Genomic DNA, 22,839 nt, shown 5'->3' on the forward strand with positions numbered 1-22,839 from the left:
AGAACTTGATTGTTCCTTTTAAAATTCCATGTGAATATTGAAGGTTTACAAATAATAATACTCAAGTTTGGCTAGTAAACATTAATCTAGTTTCATGTTTCTCAAATTTAATTTTTCTCAAATTAAAATTTAACTTCTTAGATTCCATACTCTGGTGGGTTCATAACACATTAAAGGATTAAAAACCTATTAGAGTAAAATATTGATTACTGTAGCAGAATTCTAGCTACGAATTAAATTTTTGCTTATTTTGTTTATTTCATTCCTCACAGGAGATACTTTTAACTGTGTATATCCCACTGTGGATGACAATGGCCTGTAAATATCTGTAAAAACGTAAATTATACTTTTATTATAGGTAAAGTGAATCCGTTTTTTTCAATATTAAACAATTCTATCAACACAGGCATTTAACTTTTTTCCCTCCAGATTTCTAGAGAAAGAAGAAATGCATGGTTTTTGGTTAGAGAATAGTTTGATAGTCTCTAATGTTTGTTCAGTATACAGAGTAGTATGTTGAAAACAGTATTCTTTATCATAAGAATTTACTAATTTGTCATTCTTTTGAGCCCTCCATTTACCAACCATTTTCAAACAACCGGTGTACAAGGTATTGCACTTGTTACTATGAGGAATATAGGAAGTTTGAATTTGATAAAGATTCTTATCTTAAGGGACTTAAAATCTAAAAATAGTCTTGTCTAACGCAGTCTACTTGAATATCTATTATACGGGTTGGGAAGTACAGGTAGATTGCTATTCAGAGGAGAGACCAATTACTTGTTAGTGGTGGCAGGCTAGGGGAAAGAATGGAGAAATTCCATGAAGAAAATAGAATTTAAGCTAGGAATGTCCAAGAATTAGATATATAGAAATAGACAAAATACAAAGAATACATTTTAAATAATGACTCAATCTGAAAAGCAAAGGAGTTTTTTAGTCAGAAGTTATGATTAGTTAGTTCAGTAGGTGGAGTAATAGGTAGTCCATGGGGGATGGTGAAAATCTGAAAAGATATGCTGGAACAAGATCTTGCTGGTCTCAGCTGGAGAGCTTTGGTTTGTTCTCATGGTACTTGGAGAGCCACTGGAAATTTTGAATAGGCAGATGGCATGAACAAATCCTGCTTCAGGAAGATAGATAACATCCTAGGAAACTACTTTCTCTTAGAAAACCAATTACAGAAATGTAGACTCAAGGTATATGTATAACAGTTGGCAATCATTTAGCAGTATTCAACAAAGTTAGCTTTTTAAGATTTTTATAAAAAGGGATGATGTCGAGTAATGTTTCTTACCTTCAAGCTAAAAATATTACAGTATGCCTGCCACCTACCTGTTCCCTAGGTTGTAGTCTTTGTCTACCAGGGCATAGACCTGTTTCAGATTCCTGTCTTCATCCCTCTTTTGTAGATTTTATTAATGCCTGTTAATTTTTTTTAACTGTTGTTTGCTTTTAATTCCAAAGTATCCTGATTTGGGCAGAAAAAAAAATTGTCACTCTAGCTAAAATAATATAGAGACTGTTTTCAACTCTCAGATTACTCGAAATCAGGTTTAGTTTGGGATGTACACATGTTCATAGTTAACGTAAAATTATAATGTGAGTCTACATGCCTAAGTACAGAAATGTCACAGAACAATTGATGATGAATTACTGAATGAGTGATGTGGACAATGATAGCTGAAGTTTAAGCGAGAGATGAACTGAGCCTCATGGTTAGCTGTTGAGACTAGGCTGTTCACAATGATTTTTGAAAGAATCCCCTTAACCATTTCCTTATGGTCTGCTTGCTGGTTTCCAAAACTGTTTTTGGCATTTTTTTAATCATAATTTTATGTCCTATACATTTCAGGTCACATACCATTGTGGTTTTATATCATTTTATCAAATTATCCTCTTTAGGAAAGTCATTCTTACTATTCAAATAGAAATAAAGATACATACCTCAGCTTGTTATCTCCAGATACCCAAAAAAAAGAATGTTTTTCTTTAAAACTGCCAGACATCTGTTATTCTTCTCACACCTTCTGAATTTGTATCTTAAGCCAGTTCTAACCATTAATTACCACAGTTGAGGTGTAACACATTAAATATAACATTTTTCTTATTTGAGGCAGTTTCTGTACTTTAGAGAAAACAGATCTCTTTAGTGCTGAATGCTAAGCGTCTTTGAAGACATCCTCTGTCATATCCTTGTGGTGGAGATTGGGATAGAGGAAAATAAAACTGTGTCTTAAAAAAGACTTCATCAGTCCCAACATTCCTGAATTTCTTCAGTAAGTGTGCTGGTAATTCCAAATAATACATATATATTAAGAATTAAAGTTGTATCTATTTAAAATATGAAGAATAAATTAATGCTTCTGTATATAAAATCAATCTGTCAAATAAATTTTTTAGGTTGAAAACAAAACTCATGGACAGCAATGCATATATATAGCTGTATAACTTGAAAGTTCCTAGAAGATTCCTTGTGAGCGGCAATGTCATTTATTTGGTTAGCTCAGTTTGAATGACCATTTAGGCACTTAATTATATGTATAATACTAGACTGTATATTTGTTTTGTCTCTCTGTTTTTTTAAGAGTTTGACTCGTATATAAAGAATATTTTGAATGTTGTTGAGCCTAAGTATTTTGCCTGAGTGAAGAATTATCACAGTGTGAGTCACAGTCATCAAAGCCAAGAGGACAAAGAACAGTGTTGTGTCAAGAGATATTCTAGCTTCTGGACTATATTCTGTACTTGAGTTGGCCCTTTTTTTTCAGTGTTTCCAGTATTGATTTTATGGATGACCTGCACAGGTCATTTAATCTTTTCCTGTTATTTCTCCACCAATAGAGTGAATTATTGTCATTTACCATTTATGTAACTTACAGAATGGTGGAGATTAGAGTAATAAATCCAAACTTAGGAGAACTCCCTTTAAACAATGAGAGTTCCCTACAATTCTCTGGCATCACAACAAAATAAAATTACACTGGCTCCAATATATCACCCTTCTTCACTGTGAAACTGAACTAGAGCAGCAGCACAAATCCTGCCAGGTGACTCATTTAAAAAATCGGGGGACGGGGACTGATCTCTAGTCATATCGCATAGTTACTGCTGCCCTCCAGGAATAAATTTACCACACACATTCTGTACTTCTGTGCCTTGAACCGCTTCACAATATTTGGAGGAGAAAATGAGATTGCCCACTTTATAGAGAGCCCTGATTCTAACCCATGACTGACAAACAAATAAAGGTAGAACCTTAAGGGTGTTGATCAAGTTAGATATGAGAGGGAGTTAGGGACCTTGATTTTTCTTTTTTCAATTTTGAGTCAATTTAAAGATCTGTAATGACTCAAGCAGAGAGTCGATTTCCCATCCAGTAATCATTTTTCAGTAAATGTGTTCTTAAAAGTCCACATAGTAAATATTTTAGGCTTTGTGGGCCAAGAGACAAAATAGAGGATTTTAGGTAGGTATTTATATAGCCATTTAAAATGTAACCATTTAAAAATGTAAAAACCATTCTTAGCTTGCAGGCCACACAAAACCAGTAGGTTGGAGCTGGCCCGCAGATCAAAGCTTATCAAGGCCTTCCGTAGAGCTCTGTTTTGTTCAGATAGAGAAGCTTGAGGGTCTGAGACAGTTCTGATGATCTCATCTCGTCCTTACTAGTGCCTGGTAAAGGCATGGGCCCACAAACCATCTCTGGCCCCAACCATAAGGAGAGGTTCGCTGAGAAAGCTTTCTTCTCTTTTAAAATAGATGTCGGAGGGGCTTCCCTGGTGGCGCAGTGGTTGAGAGACCGCCTGCCGATGCAGGGGACATGGGTTCGTGCCCCGGTCCGGGAAGATCCCACATGCTGCGGAGCGGCTGGGCCTGTGAGCCGTGGCCGCTGGGCCTGTGCGTCCGAGCCTGTGCTCCGCAACGGGAGAGGCCACAACAGTGAGAGGCACGCGTACCGCAAAAAAATAAAAAAATAAAAATAGATGTCGGCAACTTCCCTTTTGTCCTTGGGTAAGACTGCCTGGCACTGGTGGAGCGCAGCTGCCGCAGTCATCTTATGACCTGAGACGGGAAAGCCCGGAGCCCTGAGACCAGGGAATTGGAGAAATTTCTGACATTTGCTTCTAGAGAGGAATAATTCTTCTTCACAAAAACCCTTACAGAATATCTGTTAAATATTCCCCTATTATTGATTGTCGTTCTTTCTAAGTGGGTTGTACAAAGTCTCACCAAATTTTTCTGTTTCTTTTTTTTATTAAGTTTTTTTTTTTTTGATGTGGGCCATTCTTTAAGAGTCTTTATTGAATTTGTTACAGTATTGCTTCTGTTTTATGTTTTGGTTTTTTGGCCACGAGGCATGTGGGATCTTAGCTCCCCAACCAGGGATTGAACCTGCACCCCCTGCATTGGAAGGCGAGGTCTTAACTGCTGGACCCCCAGGGAAGTCCCTCTAGTTTCTTTATTCTACTTATTTCCATGGAATGAGTGCTTCTATTACATTATTCGCTGATACTTTTCTATGACTTCTTGTAGTGCTTCAGCCTTGTTGTCTGATGAAGCACTCCATGGATATTCTTTTGTTGCTATGAAACTATTTAGAATTTGAGGGAAGAATTATTTCATAAAGAAAAATATATACATTTACTAAAGCAAAGAATTTTGTGTTACACTGGTCTCTCCTGTACTTTAGGGTAGAGGGAAGAGTTACATTTAAGGTTAAGTCATAGTCTCTGCTTTTAAGTAGCTTACAGTTTACATGTAGCATCTAATATTAGCAAGTGCTTAGTAAATGGTAGTTGCATCCCTTCCTTATATTAGTGAGTAGTGTTTTTGCTCAGTATTTCACTCCATGAGTGCATGTCCCAGAATGAGTAAGAGGTGGAAGAAGTGAATCTGCAGTGTTCTGTATTGCGCTCAGTTCCACCATGCATATTAATAGAGAGAACTGCTTCTTACACATAGTGTGTTGTTAATGTTTAAAAATACTGTCTGTACTTTGTCTGGTGTTCAGTTGATCTGCTTAGACACTGGAAGTGAAACTGGCTGGTGTTGGATTTACTGAGAAACTTTACATCTGTCTCTACCATCGCATTGCTAAGGCATCTTAAAGGATAATCTTGACCAAAGGCAAATTTTACCTTTCACGATGACTTTAGAACTAACACCTTTAGAAATGGGGCTCCAGGGTAATCTAATAAAGCTGGAGCATAGCAGGCCTATCAGATTATGAAGAAAAATATAGTGGGAAGAGAAGTGGGAGAGGTGGTATCAAAGTAAATGACAGATGGTCTTCAATGACACGCTGAGGGATTCAAGTTTATGTGAAGGCACTGAAGAGTCACTGAGTTTGGGGTGAGGAATAACTTGGTAAGATCTGTATTTCAGAGTAGTAGTTCTGAAACCATGTTCCCATGATTTAATGAGCTGGATTATGGATTTCCATCACTGTATTGAATAATTTAGTGGGTGTCTTATCCAATTTCAGAAAAATGTTAATGATTAGAATGTTCTTAAAGTCTTCTCCTGTGAAGTTCTTCTCCTGTGAAACATTCACAGAAAAATTCAAGGAAGTTTAGTTTGACCACTTGTGTTTCCATTAATACATGCTAATGGCTGTGCTTTTATGTTGTTTATGTATAAACAGTCATTTTTCTGCTGGCAAATGTGATATAATTAAATTTGTCAGCATTTCATGGTGAATCTTGTGAACACCATTAAGAATTTATTGGCTCTCTCTTGTGAGAACACCAGAATCACAACTAGCTGCTGGACAGTCATTGATAGGAAGATGCTGGAACTCACCAAAAAGATACCCCAAATACAAGAGAAAGAAGAAGCCACAATGAGACCGGTAGGAGGGGCACAGTCGCAGTAAAATCAATCCTGTAACTGCTGGGTGGGTGACTCACAGCCTGGAGAACACTTATACCACAGAAGGCCACCCACTGGAGTGAAGGTTCTGAGCCCACGTACGGCTTCCCAACCTGGGGTCTGGCAAGAGGAGGAGGAACTCCTAGAGAATCAGACTTTGAAGGCTAGTGGGATTTGATTGCAGGACTTCAACAGGACTGGGGGGAAACAGAGACTCCACTCTTGGAGGCACACACAAAGTAGTGAGGGCATCGGGATCCAGGGGAAGGAGCAGTGACCCCAGGGGAAACTGAACCAGACCTACCTGCTGTTGGAGGGTCTCCCACAGAGGTGGGGGGTGGCTGTGGCTCACCGTGGGGACAAGGACACTGGCAGCAGAAGTTCTGAGAAGTACTCCTTGACAGGAGCTCTCCCAGAATCCACCATTAGCCCCACCAAAGAGCCCAGGTAGGCTCCAGTGTTGGGTTCCCTCAGGCCAAAAACCAACAGGGAGGGAAAGCCAGCCCCACCCATCAGCAGTCAAGCAGATTAAAGTTTTACTGAGCTCTGGCCACCAGAGCAACAGCCAGCTCTACCCACCACCAGTCCCTCCCATCAGGAAACCTGCACAAGCCTCTTAGAAGGAACACTCCCAAACTCATTCTATGAGGCCACCATTACCCTGATACCAAAACCAGACAAAGATACTACAAAAAAAGAAAATTAAAGACAAATATCACTCATGAATATAGGTGCAAAAATCCTCAACAAAATACTAGCAAACAGAATCCAACAACACATTAAAAGGATCATACACCATGATCAAGTGGGATTTATCCCAGAGATGCAAGGATTCTTCAGTATATGCAAATCATTGTGATACACCATATTAATAAACTGAAGAATAAAACCATATGATCATCTCAATAGATGCAGAAAAAAGCTTTTGACACAATTCAACACCCATTTATGATAAAAACTCTCCAGAAAGTGGGCATAGAGGGAACCTACCTCAACATAATAAAGGCCATATATGACAAACCCACAGCAAACATCATTCTCAGTGGTGAAAAACTGAAAGCATTTCCTCTAAGATCAGGGACAAGACAAGGATGTCCACTCTCACCAATATTATTCAACATAGTTTTGGAAGTCCTAGCATCAGAGAAGAAAATCAAGAAAAAGAAGTAAAGGAATACATATTGGAAAAGAAGAAGTAAATCTGTCACTGTTTGCAGATGACATGATACTATACAGAGAGAATCCTAAAGATGCCACCAGAAAACTACTAGAGCTATTCAATGAATTTGGTAAAGTTGCAGGATACAAAATTAATGCACAGAAATCTCTTGCATTCCTATACACTAATGGTGAAAAATCTGAAAGAGAAATTAAGGAAACACTCCCATTTACCATTGCAACAAAAAGAATAAAATACCTAGGAATAAACTTACCTAGGGAGACAAAAGACGTGTATGCAGAAAACTATAAGACACTGCTGAAAGAAATTAAACATGATACCAACAGATGGAGAGATATACCATGTTCTTGGATTGGAAGAATCAATATTGTGAAATGACTATACTACCCAAAGCAATCTACAGATTCAATGCAATCCCTATCAAATTACCAATGGCATTTTTTATGGACACTAGAACAAAAAATCTTAAAATTTGTATGGAGACACTAAAGACCCCAAATAGCCAAAGCAGTTCTTGAGGGAAAACAACGGAGCTGAAGGAATCAGACTCCCTGACTTCACACTATACTACAGTGTTACAGTAATCAAGACAATATGGTACTGGAACAGAAAAGTAGGTCAATGGAACAAGATAGAAAGCCCAGAGATAAACCCACACACCTATGGTCAACTAATCTATGACAAAGGAAGCAAGGATATACAATGGAGAAAAGGCAGTCTCTTCAATAAGTGGTGCTGGGAAAACTGGACAGCTACATGTAAAAGAATGAAATTAGAACACCATACACAAAAATAAACTCAAAATGGGTTAGAGACCTAATGTAAGACTGGACACTATAAAACTCTTAGAGGAAAACATAGGAAGAACACTCTTTGACATAAATCACATCAAGATCTTTTTTGATCCACCTCCTAGAGTAATGGAAATAAAAACAAAAATAAACAAATGTGACCTAATGAAACTTGAAAGCTTTTGCACTGCAAAGGAGACCATAAACAAGACGAAAAGACAACCCTCAGAATGGGAGAAAATATTTGCAAACGAATCAACAAAGGATGAATATCCGAAATATATAAACAGCTCATGCAGCTCAATATTAGAAAAACAAACAACCCAATCCAAAAATGGGCAGAAGACCTAAATAGACATTTCTCCAAAGGAGACATACAGATGGCCATGAAGCACATGAAAAGCTGCTCAACATCACTAATTATTAGAGAAATGCAAATCAAAACTACGAGTATCACCTCACACCAGTTAGAATGGGCATCATCAGAAAATCTACAAACAACAAATGCTGGAGAGGGTTGTGGAGGAAAGGGAACCTCTTGCACTGTTGGTGGGAATGTAAATTGATACAGCCACTATGGAGAACAGTATGGAGGTTCCTTAAAAAACTAAAAATAGAATTACCATATGATCTAGCAATCCCACTATTGGGCATATACCCAGAGAAAACCATAATTCAAAAAGACACATGCACCCCAGTGTTCATTGCAGCACTGTTTACAATAGCCAGGTCATGGAATCAACCTAAATGCCCCATGACAGATGAATAGATAAAGAGGATGTGGTACATATATACAATGGAATATTACTCAGCCATAAAAAGGAACGAAACTGTGTCATTTGTTGAGATGTGGGTGGATCTAGAGACTGTCATACAAAGTGAAGTAAGTCAGAAAGGGAAAAACAAATATCATATATTAACGCATGTATGTGGAACCTAGAAAAATGGTACAGATGAACCGGTTGCAGGACAGAAGTTGAGACAGATGTAGAGAACAAAACGTATGGACACCAAGGCGGGAAAGCAGCGGGGGGTGAGAGGTGTGATGAATTGGGCGATTGGGATTGACATGTTATACACTGATGTGTATAAAATTGATGACTAATAAGAACCTGCTGTATAAAAAAATAATAAAATTTTAAAAAAAATTATTCGAACCCTTGCCTGAAGTGTCACAGCCTTACAACAATGAAAAACTGGAGACAGGGAGACTGTCTTAAATCCTTTCTTTTCTTAATCTTGTGTTTGGTGGGGGTACCCAAGTGTTTTGAATAACCAACCAGCATATATTTGAGAATTTACTATGTACCATTAACGGGAGCTTTCTAGAGGACCCAGAAAACCTATACAGTACTTTCCATATTTCAGTAACCTTGGTTTTACTTGGTAAACAAACACTCTCCCTGTGTTCTAATTTATAAAATAGTGCTGAATTGACATAGGTATTCAGAAAGGAAGTAATCAGCAAGGCTTCAAGTAATCAAGGAAGATTTCTTAGAAAAGGTGAGACTTGCACTGGATCTCATAATCCAGAAAGGCAGAGCAAAGGGCTTCTCTGAAAGAAGCAACATGTACAATGAACATGGACTTTGGTCTGAGTGGAGTAGAGTCTTTACTGGGGTATCCTAGAAAACAGGTTAGGACTAGGTAGTTTTGATCAAATTATAAACATGATTCCAAAGTTTAACATTGTCTTAACAGTCTTAAAATTATTCTTCCTTTATAATTCTTCAAAGTTTTAAAAATAGAACCTTTGAATCTTCAAATCAGGTTTTTGGTTAAATGTGTAATTCAATTAGGGCATTCTATCATAATCATTTACTAAAATTAGAAAAGAAATGTAATTAATTACTTTGACTGTCTTTGCTTACTTATTCTGTTGTCTTTATATTCCGGGAACAAGTTTGGTAGAACTCATTCATCCAAAGGTATTTAATGTGCATCTTCGACGTGGCAGGCAGTGAACATCAGGCAAGAGTCCCAGCCCTCAGGGACCTTACAGAGACCCCTAGTTGTGAGGAGAGTGGCAGGGAGTGGAGGATGGACAGGAAGACAGTCGTTCAGGGAAAGGATGGGTATGTTAGAATTTTCAATAAGGTGGTCAGAGAAAGACAACTAAGAAGATGGTGTTTCTTAGAACCAGTAAGCGAGAATTAATAATGAATAGTCTGTGGTATTTTTCAAAAAGCTTTGACAGTTGATTTTTCTCATAATTTATTCGCTAGGGTGTAAAAGGGGACAAAAATAGCTGCTCGATCTCATGTGCCCACCCAATGATTTTTCAGATGAATGCACTGGACACCCTTGGTCAGACTGCTTTGCATAGAGCTGCTCTTGCCGGTCACCTGCAGACCTGCCGCCTGCTACTGAGTTACGGCTCTGATCCCTCCATCATCTCTTTACAAGGCTTTACAGCAGCACAGATGGGGAACGAAGCAGTGCAGCAGATTCTGAGTGGTAAGTTCAGATAGATAGACATTGCATTCTGTTCTTCCTCTTCCATGTCTGTCCACTGATAAACTCTTTCCACAGACAAACTTTGTGCCCCTTGTTTTAAGTGGCTCTTTGGAGTATTTTCTTTGCCTGAATATTTTTCCTGCCTTTCCTTGCTTGCAGTTTAGCCTGTGGCTCTGCCCATCAGCCTATTTTGGTGGGGTTGAGGTAGGTGTCATGAAGAGAGGCAACCATTTTCTTTAATTTTTTTAGTGTTAAGTTGGAAACCTGACTTATGGGTGTTACGATCAAAGGTTACTTAAAACTCCTATAAACAGTGTGGAATTACGGTTGCTCCGAAATCTATCAAATAGGGAAAATTACAAATCGTTCATATGGTAATGATCTTATAATTAATTGTTCTTACATGTGTTATATTCTGCTTTCTGTAATTCTTAACTTCACTGTGCTATTATGATATTGTCTTGTCTTTCCTGGTTTAAATATAATTATAAAATCTTCCTGAGTGTTACAGTGCCTACCTAGTACCGTGTTATATACTTTAAGTATCTCGTTTATTGAGGGCGATCAAACATAAAACTGTTACAAAAATAGATACTAGTTTCCAAAGCCCCCAAATCAGAGGAAATAACACGGTCTGCTTACTGAAAAATGAATAAGAAGTTACAAAAGAAATTTAATATAATTGACTCTTCTTTCTCATTCTTTTAATTTTTTCCATGGATTATGTCTGCTGTAGAATGACCTAACAAACTGAAAGAGTAAAATGGAGTAGGCTACAGGCAAGGAATCAGAAGTCTGCTGCTTTCCCTACGTATAATGCAGTAGTTCTTTTCTTCATCAGACGCAGCATACCCTCTTTATTATGAATATTTTATAGCATCCATTTACTATCCAGAAATGAAATTCATAGATATTATGACCTAACTATACAGAGACCTTTCCAAAAATCTTTATTAAATGCCCTGTCTTACTCTGTAAAACTCACTTCCCTGAATAAAGTACTTTAGAAAGAGCTGAAGTATTTCTTCTGAAATCTGAAACCTTATTATAGCATCACTTGATCTTCCCGTTTGGACACTGGGCTCAAGGAAGGTGTCTCTGGCCACAAGATATTGAAATCTTAAGCCTGGAAGAGAATTTCTGGGAAACCAACCAGCGCTCACTTTATAGGTGCGAAAACTGAGCTATCAAATGATTTGTCCATCATCACAATAGAGCCCAGTTTAAATCCAGGTTTTCTGGACTTAAGTTCTTCTGTGTTACATGAGTGTGTGTACACATGTGCATTATAAAAGCCACACTTAATGTCCATGATCATACTTTGAGTGATAAGCATTGTTTTCTTTAAAAATCTTTTTATTTGGGCCAATGTGTAATGAATTTTTGGTTTGTTTATAATATTGGATTGATCAGAATAACTCATTTGTTAGCCTCATAACTTCTAGACTTAACAGCCTGTTTTAATTATATTCTACTTAACATTTGTATCACACCTCTTAAGACATTTTAAATTGCATTTCCCTGAAGCCATAAATGTGAATTAAACAAATTTCTGTATTTAGTAGGCCTTTATTGTACACTGATTATATTTTCTAAGGTCACTGATTTCAGGAGTATTACTTCTGTTTCATAGTGTAGAAATTGAGACCAAAAAGAAAGGCTAAACATTAAGTACTGAAAGTTGAGTGGCTTCCCTCGGTTTACATAACAGAATCTATTGCAAAGCTTTGCTCCAACACTTTGAAAGACCAATGTATCATAAAGATGTCCTTGATCTCATGGTCCTATGTTTCTCCATTCCCCTTTGCCAAGTTTTGACCATAAAATTTGAAAGACAGAGTAATTGGGATGGAGAGGATTTGTGTGTCCTAAAATTTGTTTGAATTTGGCTTATGATAAGGTGGATATAGATTGAAGTAAGACACCATAAAACCTTAAATTAGATCTTAGAAATTTCTGACACCTTAACCTCTCTCTTTCCATTCACCAAATAATTTTCCCTCCTTAGCTACTCTGTGATTCCTTAAAAACCAACAGCACTCTTTCCTTTCTTTCATGTAGAAAGTACACCTATACGCACTTCTGATGTTGACTATCGGCTCTTAGAAGCATCTAAAGCCGGAGACTTGGAAACTGTGAAGGTAAGGCAGCGCTTCAATGTCTTGGGTAGCCCTGTGGAACCTTTGCTTACCAATTCATTTTAGGCTTGTAAGTGAAACTACTCAAATCCAAACAATAAAAGGGATGAGCAGAGTAGATCCATAAACAGGAGAGATCTTTAACTGTGAAGGTTTTCCTAGTATGTGCCGTACATTAAACCACTTTCTAGTCACTTTACTTCTGGTTATATGAATGCTCTTTTTATTTCCACTTTTATTAATTAAAATGTTATTTTGGCCACTTTCATAAATTCCCAAGCTAGTTCAAGCCCAGGTAATAGTAAAGTTTGAAACAATGTTCTTGACCTTTTCCAAGAGATTCTCACATTTGCTCTAGGAAAACATCCTTATGATCCTGCAGCCATTTGGAATTCACTATATGCAGAAGATGGATCTTCTTTTCTCTGTCATTGCTTTTGCCAAGGAAATTTTATCAACCTTTACTTGTGGTGCAGAAACAATGATTATAGATTGAATTTTTTCAAATATAAAATTATATTCTAGTATTGAATATGCCTTTTTAAAACACATACACTTCCCCTCTATAATCATTCATGTGTGGAAGAAGATAGCAGAAAGGGGTATGAGTTTTATTTTTGTTTGGGAATTGGTCTTGTAGTTTTATTTTTTTTTCCTTTTTTTAAAGAAAGGCTAATTGCAAATTTGGTATTGATAATCTTACCAGCTTATTTTTTACAAACTAATCTTGCTCATTTCTTATTGTCGTTTCTTATTAAACAAACTTGGTTTTTGTGATTTTTAGCAAACAAATTTTAGTACTCTCGATGATGTATACTGGTTGAAAATGACAGTAAATGCTTTCTAAACTCTGTTGCCTAGAAATTTTATTTTTGTTGCATTATGTGGCTACTTCCAACCTCTCTTCCATCTTACATTAACATCTAAGTTATTTAAAGGAAAATAGTAAATTTCAGTCATAACAGCCACTAGAGAGAAATTTTAAATTTCTCTTAGATCTGAAATTATATTTTTTTTTCTTAAAAATACTTTTATCATTTGAAATGTATCCTAATAAAATCTTAAAATATAAAAGCGATTAGGACTCCTTTTCTGTATCACAGCATGATAACCCCAGTGCTAGAATTGCTATGTGTGCCCATTATAATTAAATTAATAGTTTATTATTTTTTTAATGTGCAGGTTTTAATTCCTACATCTTGTATGTATTAGAAACCATGCCACAGCTTCCAGGTTTCTTAAATAATCCATTCACAATAAAGGCCAACTGTATTTTTATGAATAGAGTAGAAATGGCAGAAGAAAACAAAGCACAAATTAAGTGAGAATTAAGCATGATAAACTTTTCCTTCCTTAGAGGCTTTGGAAAGCATTAGAAATTAGTTATTAGAAAAAATGGCTGTTTGCTGAGTAAAGTATTTGAGAAGCAGGTAGGAAGGATATAAAAATTGCCTTGGCATTCAAAAAGAAATTGAAATAGAATAGAGGATAAAGAACTTCCAAATAGTAAAAAGCAAATATTTAATAAGCTGAATTGGCTTTCTTTTTGTTAATAAAAACATAAAATAAATTGGGTTTCATTCCCTACCTCATCCCCATTTTGCCACTGTTCTCTGCAAAAGAAAAAACAAGCTAACTTAGAATATAAAGAACTAGAATAAAAGCAGCAAGAAAAGCAGCTTCAATCATGTAAGACACCATAGAAGGTCTTTATTGTCAATTTTTGTAGCCTTTCTTTCTAGTTTATGTATTTATTTCTGTTTAATTTTGTTTTTTGATTCTATAATTTATATATTAATAAAATATATAAAATTTGCCACAGACTCAGTTGTCATGAAAAGATATAACCTGGCCAGATGACAGTGGCTCTTCAGATTTTAGTCTCTCCCTTATGCCCAGACTTCCTTCTGTCATATAAAAATTGTACCACCTGAAAAGCCCTGTTTTTACCCTACCAGCCCCTCCTCAGTATCTCCATAGATATCTACCAGGTTCAGAGTTTTTATATTATAATAGCTCATTACAGTGAGCTATATATGAAAGCCCTTGCCATCATACCTGTAGCCTAGAAAATGTCACCGTTTTTCTCTGCTTTTTTAACTTAAGAATCCTTCTTTTAATTACCTCTTTTCTCATCACTTCCCTGAGTTTGGGTAATTAAGTAGGTAAGCAGTGATGTAGCAAGAAGATCAAAAGATTAAGAATCAAGAAAGTGGGGTTTGAGTTTTTATTCTACCCCTTACCCACTGTATGAAAAAGGATGTCACTTAACTTCTCTGAGCCTTGGTTTATTTATCTGTAAAATGGAGATGATGATTGTTTTCACACATAGATAATAATCCTTTCACTGAAAAAATAGGGGATTCTTTATAAATTGTTCCTCAAATATTTTTATTGTAGTCCATCTGTCACCATCAGCAATGCAACCGCTCTGGCCTAACTTTGCTTCTACTGCTTTGTAAGCAAACAGTTGAGCTTGTGCTGAAATGATAATATTCAAAAGAATAGGTGAAATAGAAGAGATTTGGAGGATACAGCTGAAGGAGATAAAAGGCCAGAAACTAGAATATGATCAGAATCAATCTGACGTGTAGACTTAGACAAATATCCCCTCAAAGATCAAGTAAAACATTGTTGACTGCATGGCTTTGCTGAGATGGATCAAAGGGCCAAGTGGATGGCCCAGACAGAATTAATGTAATTTTCCCAGCGCCTTCTTGCCACGTCAAAGGAGGCAAGAATTCTGGGCAATTCTGCAGTCAACCAGGGTTGGTCTTATTTGAGCAAAGAGTGGCTAAGAGCGTGCTGGTACAAGCGTACAGGCTGTTACAGGCAGTCTCGGGGAGGAAAGCCTTATAACTATGAAGAAGGAAGGCACCATTTGCCTTGGAAATGCTTGCCTTATTATGGGTTTTTCTTTTTGATTAAGATTTTGGCCGGGAAATGTTGAAAAAGATTAAATAGCTCTGCAAACGGAACATTTGTAGACACTGTAAAGCCAAACATCGTGCTGATTTTAAAACATCACTTGTATTATCTAATCTTTGGAAAGAAATATTCATTAGAAAAATACAATTTATCCAAGATGTCTGCAGTATTTTGGAGCGAGTTCTATGAATAAATACTAACGTTCTTCTTGTGTTTGTCTGTGTGTGTGTGCCATAAAAGCAACTTTGCAGCCCTCAGAATGTGAATTGCAGAGATTTAGAGGGCCGGCATTCTACACCCCTACACTTTGCGGCAGGCTATAACCGTGTGTCTGTCGTGGAGTACCTCCTACACCATGGTGCCGATGTCCATGCCAAAGACAAAGGGTATGCATTAGAATTTCACTGTTTGGGATTCATTTTCTTGATACTTAAAATTTATTTTCTTTATATTTTTGAAGTTTTAGGTATTTTTTCCCTATTAAGAAAGTAATGCATGTTCTTTTTAAGTTTAAAGCATAAATTAAAACATTATGGAAATGTATAGTATAGAAAGTGAAAAGTCCCTCTCACTCCACCTCCTAGAGACTACAGCATCAATATTTTGTTGAAACCGTCTGGAGTTTTGAAGGACCTGTCGCAGTGCGTGTGCTGTTGTGGTGGAGCTTACTTTTAATGTAAATGATGATGTCACTGCACACGGTCTGCTTTGCAATTTGCCTTTTTCACCCAGTAGTATATGCTGAATGTCTTTCCATGTCAGTACTTAATAGTTCATTTCATCCTTTTAATGCCTATATATAGTATTTTACTGCATTATGTACGTGTTTATATAGTTTGTAATTTATTGTTCACCCCTTTTTTTGCTATTAAAAATGTTTAATCTCCTCCTAAAAGAAGCCACCCATCCCAAAGTCATAGTAATAGAAACATAATTTTATTTTTACTCATTCAGATATTCTCTATTTTTTATTAGTTTACTGAACTGTTTTAATTTATCTAGACAGAGTTTAAAGCAGCCGTGGAAGCTCTTTAGAAAAGCAAGAAGGAAGTTTTAACTGAAATGAGCTTCCATATCCTGAGTTAATTTCATACCATCTTAAAATATAAATAAGCACCTTTCTGTGTAATTACATACCAGACTGCTGTAGAATTAAACCACACAACTTAGACCTCAGTTAACCATTTTGGGCTTATTTATCTTTTAAAAGGGACACATCAGACATGAATATTTAATAATATTATCACTAGCTCTTTCAAAGTATTATGGTGCGTTAGAGAGGAACCAACATTTGTTTCTATTGCCATCAGTGCCCCCCCACTTTATTCTTGGCCACGCCGCGTGGTATCTTAGTTCCCCGACCAGGGATTGAATCTGCACCCCCTGCATTGGAAGTGCAGAGTCTCAACCACCGGACTGCCAGGGAAGTCCCTCTATTGCCCCATTTTAGCAGTCAGTATTTTTGGTCTCAAAACATTAAAAACAAAAACAGAAAAACCTGATCTCTCTAAGTAAAAAGGTACTAATTTGATACCTTGTGTTTGCTGTGTACTAAGTGCAACTTAAACTTATCCTTTTGATGCATCCTTTTTTATGGGGACATCTTTGTCCTTTTAGAATGCCAGCTGCCTTCCAATCAGAACTTAGGGTCATCACAGGATAGTTTGCTCATCTGACTAGAGTTTATGGTTGATTTCATTATTTTCTTTACAGAATACTGAAGTTTCTCTATCACTTGGATTTTGGGTTTTCATTGCTTGGCACCTAAATATTTAAATCTATGCACAGAAACCACTACCAGATTATTAACAATTAAAAAAAAAAAGCCAAAAACAAAAGGTTGAACTTGCCTAAGTAAATAAGTTAGATTGCATTGTGTATTTTATAAGTAAGCAAGCATACAGTTTTCACTAGGAAGACCCAAATGGAAGAAAATCTGAGAGATGATAAAACCAGATTATTAATTAGTTATTCCTGAAATCACTTTGTAGTGTTGCTCTTTATATTGCCAGGATGAAACCTGAATTAAAAGTATTATAATAGAACCTTTTTTTATGGGTATATCTATATGTATTTTAAGAATAAAGATTGCTGTGAAATTTATATCCATCACCAAGAAACTAAGCAACGTCCTTATATTGAAAGGGACATTTTTGAAATTGTTAATCCTTATTTGGAAATGGATGATGCTATCTTCAAGATCAGAGGAGAACTTTTTTTTTAAGTGAGTGTTCAGTATAATCAATGCCATAGAGAATTATTTTTAGTATACATATCATTTTAATGCAAAGATTTGTTGTATGTCTTTAAAATAATTTTCTTTTGTTTAGTGGCTTGGTGCCTCTTCATAATGCTTGTTCATATGGACACTATGAAGTAGCTGAGCTCTTGGTAAGGCATGGGGCTTCTGTCAATGTGGCAGACTTATGGAAATTTACCCCTCTACATGAAGCAGCAGCTAAAGGAAAATATGAAATCTGCAAGCTCCTTTTAAAAGTATGTAATTTTTAAAATTATAAAGTAATTATATTTATTATTTGGTTAGGACATAAAATTACATCAGAGTAAATTATTCTATAATACAGTGCAGTAAGTGCTGTAGAGACTGCCTCCATTTTCTATTTTAGGGAGATGTTTAAGTGTGATATCATGATACTCACGTAGCTTTGAGTAATGTCTGAAGTGCCTTTCTGAACTGACTTGATTATGTTGAGTTCATCACAGTTCAACAAGGTAGGTTTTGGAAAGAGTTGAATTAGTTTGCATTGCTTATCTGATACTTACAGTATTAATATCAGAAAACATTTGTACGAGAAGAACCAAGTTTTTCCATCAAGTTTGATTTTTTTTTCTTACTAGCTATTTTATTATTGTTAACAAGCTCATTTCTAATTATTAAGCATTATTTAAACATTAAAGGATATGAAGTTAAATTAAAGGATGTGAAATTAATTAAAAGATGTGAAAAATGACTGGACATGTATTTATGTCATTTTCTCTTTTTTTTTTTTTTTTTAAACTAGAGAAAAACTTGTCCTGGTTAAATATAAAATTCTTCTCCTGCAACTTTCATGGGATCAAGTATGTTCTTATGAGTTTTGAGAATAACACTGTATTTGATACTCGTTTTTATTATCACTGGTTAGTAAGAAATAACTTCTAGGACAATGTGAATTCATTGTCTAGGTTGGTTATTCCAGATTTTTCCATTGGGCCTATAGCAGTCTGTGTCAGGCCTGTAATAAAGATTCTTGACTTTTATTGACCTTATTTCATAGGTATAGATGATTAAACTTTTAAAATCAAATTAACTGTTAATACATTTCTACCTAATTTCATGATAGGTTCTAAGACTTACAATGGAAATATTTTTAAATTACCAAACTTTCTTGTTATTGATTCCATTTGGAATTAAGTACTTTTTCCACCTGTGTGTCTTCCTCTTCTCACTTCATCAACACTGAGTATCTCTATATAATTGAAATCTGGTCAACATTAATATCCAGGCCGTGATTAAAAGGAAAAGTGGTTTCTGAAGACAGCTTGGAGTCTGAGAAAGTATATGATACAAAAAGTAAAAGACACTCGACGCCTTTCCCACTCACCATCACTGTTGATCCTGAGGCTTGGGGCTTTGATTGGGAAGTATTGATAGTTAGAAAGCTGATCCAGTATATTGCTAAGTAGGAATTTTGCAAGAAAGACCAAATATTTCCTCTGTTTTTCACAATGTGTATAGAATAGATAATCTTTCTTTGGATGAGTGAAGGTGAAGTTAAAAATAAAGAAACAAAACAAAGATACTACAGAAAACACAAACCCCATTTGGTTATTTTGTAGCATGGAGCAGATCCGACTAAAAAGAACAGAGATGGAAATACACCTTTAGATTTGGTAAAAGAAGGAGACACAGATATTCAGGACTTACTGAGAGGAGATGCTGCTTTGTTGGATGCTGCCAAGAAGGGCTGCCTGGCAAGAGTGCAGAAGCTCTGTACCCCAGAGAATATCAACTGCCGAGACACCCAAGGCAGAAACTCAACCCCTCTGCACTTGGCAGGTAAGCATCACCAGCCCTTCCAAGGCTCATGATCTTTCTTAGATGCCTAATACAGCTCACCAGAAGATGAAAGAAATGCTGAGCATGAAGAGTGCTACTCAGAAAATGCTTGATTGATGTGATTTTAAATAATTTCTTATTATAAATTATATAAATTTCTTATTGTAAATGTCTTATACTTAATTGTGTGATAGTAGTTTAAAGCAAAAAGTATTAATGTTTTCTGGTCCTTATCATTTATATACATATTTTCCTTTTTCTTTTAAGCTGACATTTGCCTTTTCTCATTCTAACAGCAGGCTACAATAACCTGGAAGTAGCTGAATATCTTCTAGAGCATGGAGCAGATGTTAATGCCCAAGACAAAGGTGGTTTAATTCCTCTTCACAATGCAGCATCCTATGGGGTGAGCATGCTAAAGTTAAAGTCTAGAAAACTTCACTGATATTTACTACTTTGTTAAATGCATACCATGCATGCAATAAGTAGATATCTAACCAACAGCGTAATTTAGCACAATTTTAATCTTACTATTCAGAGTGTTTCTAGCCTTCTCAGGCATAAACTATCTTTTGGCCAAGGACCTACTTTTTATAGCTTTTTGGTCTCTTCACATTATCTAGCACAATAATTGTTATGTAATGGCTGCTCAGTTAATATTTATTGATGTAGATAATAAATTTTAACTCTACCTTAAGTAGATTTTAGAAACTATGAAAAACCAGGAGGTTCCTCTGTAGGGCATGGAAATTATGCTTTGCTTATGTTTATCCTCAGCATCTTAGAAAGATTCAAGAAAATGGTTGAGCTATTGGTGTATGTGGTTTCATAGAGTTCAGATGACTAGCTGAAAACCCCACATTGAAAGTCGCAATTGATTCTTGAAAAAGCCCTGTAACTGTAATCTGTAATCATCACCTGAAAAGAGGAAGAGGGTTGTATTCCAGTGCCTTGACATTTGTTGACTGACTGCCTGGAAGTCACCAAGGCCCACTATTAGGTCTGATGAATCACACAGGAAGAAGATGAATGCTTTTGTGCTTGTCAGAATCCCTATTTGACTGTAAAGATGCACACGTGCCAAGAATGTACATACTAGGGGCTCTCATAGATGGAATCATTATTGGTGAGGACAGTTCCAGATTTGCAAAAGCCTGACAGACTATAAGTAAAAACTAATCACCATGATTCCCATACTCTTTTACTCTCTTCTCCCTTGCCCTTCATAATGAGAATATCTGCATCTTCTCATGCCCCCTCTCAAAGACCAGTATTTCAGGGAGATGACATGTCTGAGTGGGAATAATCAAGGAAAGCAAACAACCTAGTTTCAAGTTGGACAGAAAGAAAGAAAATTTTACTTCCAAGTGTGATATATGCTAATTGAAAGTTATTCAAATTTAATAAATATATTATTAGTACTGAAATCCTCTTGAAACTTCTGTATTTGAGGTTATCTTTCCAAAGATAATTAATCCTTTATTAAAATCATTAGAATTTTCTTTTAGCCTTCTTTCATATAAAATTCTCAATTTCACTGTACTACATGTATTTCTACTGAAGACCAGGCATGCTAAATATTTACTGCTAATATACTACATATATGTGTGTGTATAATCCTTTTACCTTTGAGTTATAAGTATAGATATGTATCATTTGGAGAATAATGTCCAGTACTTTTCTTAGCATGATCCTTCTCTCCATGTCTCTAAGCCTCAGTTAAAAGTTTATCAGTTAAGAGTTTATAAAGCTGATGGGATCAGTGTCTTTTAACTTCTGTATAAATCTACTAGTGAGCGAGGAGAGGTGTAGGCAGTAGAATTATACTTCTTGACTTGATCTAATAAAACCTAAACTGTCAACTGTGTAGACTATGTTGATCTATGTACTGTGTTTCCAGTATATCCCATACTTTGTGGATGTGGAAAAGTTCAGTCCTGTCAGTCTTTTCCTTTCATAGCTTTCATAGTTGTCACTGAGGATGAAGAAAGTAAAACTAAATTTTTAAGGTTTAAGTATTTTACCTTTTAATTCCCGTTCTTCTGATGGGAAAGGTGTTGAGATTCTACTTATTACACATATGTGTCAATCTGTGACCAGTGTGAAAGAAAGAAAATTTATAGTGGTTCTCTTTTGTGGCTAAATATAATAAGGTAGAGTGCAGGATGGCCTTGTCTTTGTTCGTATTCCCTTGCAACTATCTTGCCATTAGCTGAGGGAGTGTAATGCAGTCCGCCTCCTGACCAGAGGCCCGCTGTCCCGTTTTCATAAACTTATTTCACCATTATCCACAGCTCCTGCTCTCCTCTTCTAACTCCAAGTGAGAAAGATCATGAGCATTTTTAGTTTCATTCTCTCTTTTTATGTTATCCTGCTTTTTATCACATCCCTACTGCTGAGCTCTTTGTAAATGAATGTAGCTTATGGAGGTAAAAATGAAGAGAAAGTTCTCCAGGCTGTGTAGAGGGCATTTGGTAGAGGTTTCAGTCAACCTGGTTCATCCCATCCTTCTACTAAAGAATGCTAATGAGCTAGACAGTATGTTTGTAGCAAGTACTTTTGCCTCAGTGTGTGGGTGGATTTTTTGACTCACTCTAAAAATCCTTCTTGTATTAAACTTGGAAACTTAAAAATCAAATATCTGTGAGCTAATGACTATGTACTCTTATTCACTAAAACCTTTACTTTGATGGTTTCTTGACTTTTTTGGTTACCATGTTTTTACCATGTACAACATATACCCACCCTCCCACCCCCAGTAACATCTCATAGTGATTTTCAGTTGGCAGTAGGTAAGGTCATTCCCTCCATTGAGAATCTCTGCTCTATGAAATAATTTTATCTAATGCAATTTGTATATCATATAACCTGTTGTCAGTAACCACATCAAATCTGTATTTATCTCAGTCTCAATTAGTAGACTTAAAATAAGGACCAAGGTTAACCATGATATAAAAAATGTTTAAGCTACTTTATCTTACTTTAGCTAAGGGGTGGATATAATTATATTTTCATTATCTCTAGACATATAAATCCATATGTCTTTCCAAAGCCCCTTTTTATTCATATAGCACATAAGCCTTGGCTGGATATTTTAATGAAATTATAGGGCTCTGTTAGGGTGGCAGAACACTGGTTATATAGTATTAATATCGATGATGCTTGGACTGGCCTGGCTGCATGGTGTATATGATGTACTGCCCTGAAATGATAGTTTTGTGAAGGAGATTTTGGTGGCACTTTGTATGGAATACAGGCTTCTATATTTAAAATAAGGCTATTGGTAGAGTAGTTTTAGGTATAGGGTTACCCAGTGATCTCTGCTTAAATAGCTTTTCCCTGATATCATACTCTCTGCCATTTTCAACTTGTCAGGAAATGGCGCTTGTGTTTTAGTCTAGCAAGACCATG

At 36.1% G+C, this 22,839-nt stretch overlaps 1 protein-coding gene across 2 annotated transcripts in view; it reads left to right on the forward strand.

The window, feature by feature from the left end:
* TNKS (tankyrase) overlaps nt 1-22,839 on the forward strand; it is a 180,694-nt gene that overhangs the window by 126,248 nt on the left and 31,607 nt on the right. For both annotated transcript variants that reach the window (XR_004347856.1, XM_032618357.1), the window contains exons 12-17: nt 10,131-10,302; nt 12,364-12,443; nt 15,609-15,754; nt 17,699-17,864; nt 19,209-19,428; nt 19,725-19,834. Coding sequence is in view for 1 of the 2 variants with exons in the window: in XM_032618357.1 (XP_032474248.1) it covers nt 10,131-10,302; nt 12,364-12,443; nt 15,609-15,754; nt 17,699-17,864; nt 19,209-19,428; nt 19,725-19,834 (894 nt within the window). In the remaining variant the exon portion in view is untranslated. The remainder of the gene's footprint in view (nt 1-10,130; nt 10,303-12,363; nt 12,444-15,608; nt 15,755-17,698; nt 17,865-19,208; nt 19,429-19,724; nt 19,835-22,839) is intronic.

This window comes from Phocoena sinus, chromosome 21, assembly GCF_008692025.1.
Source record: "Phocoena sinus isolate mPhoSin1 chromosome 21, mPhoSin1.pri, whole genome shotgun sequence".
In the NCBI taxonomy this organism is placed as follows: Eukaryota; Metazoa; Chordata; class Mammalia; order Artiodactyla; family Phocoenidae; genus Phocoena; species Phocoena sinus.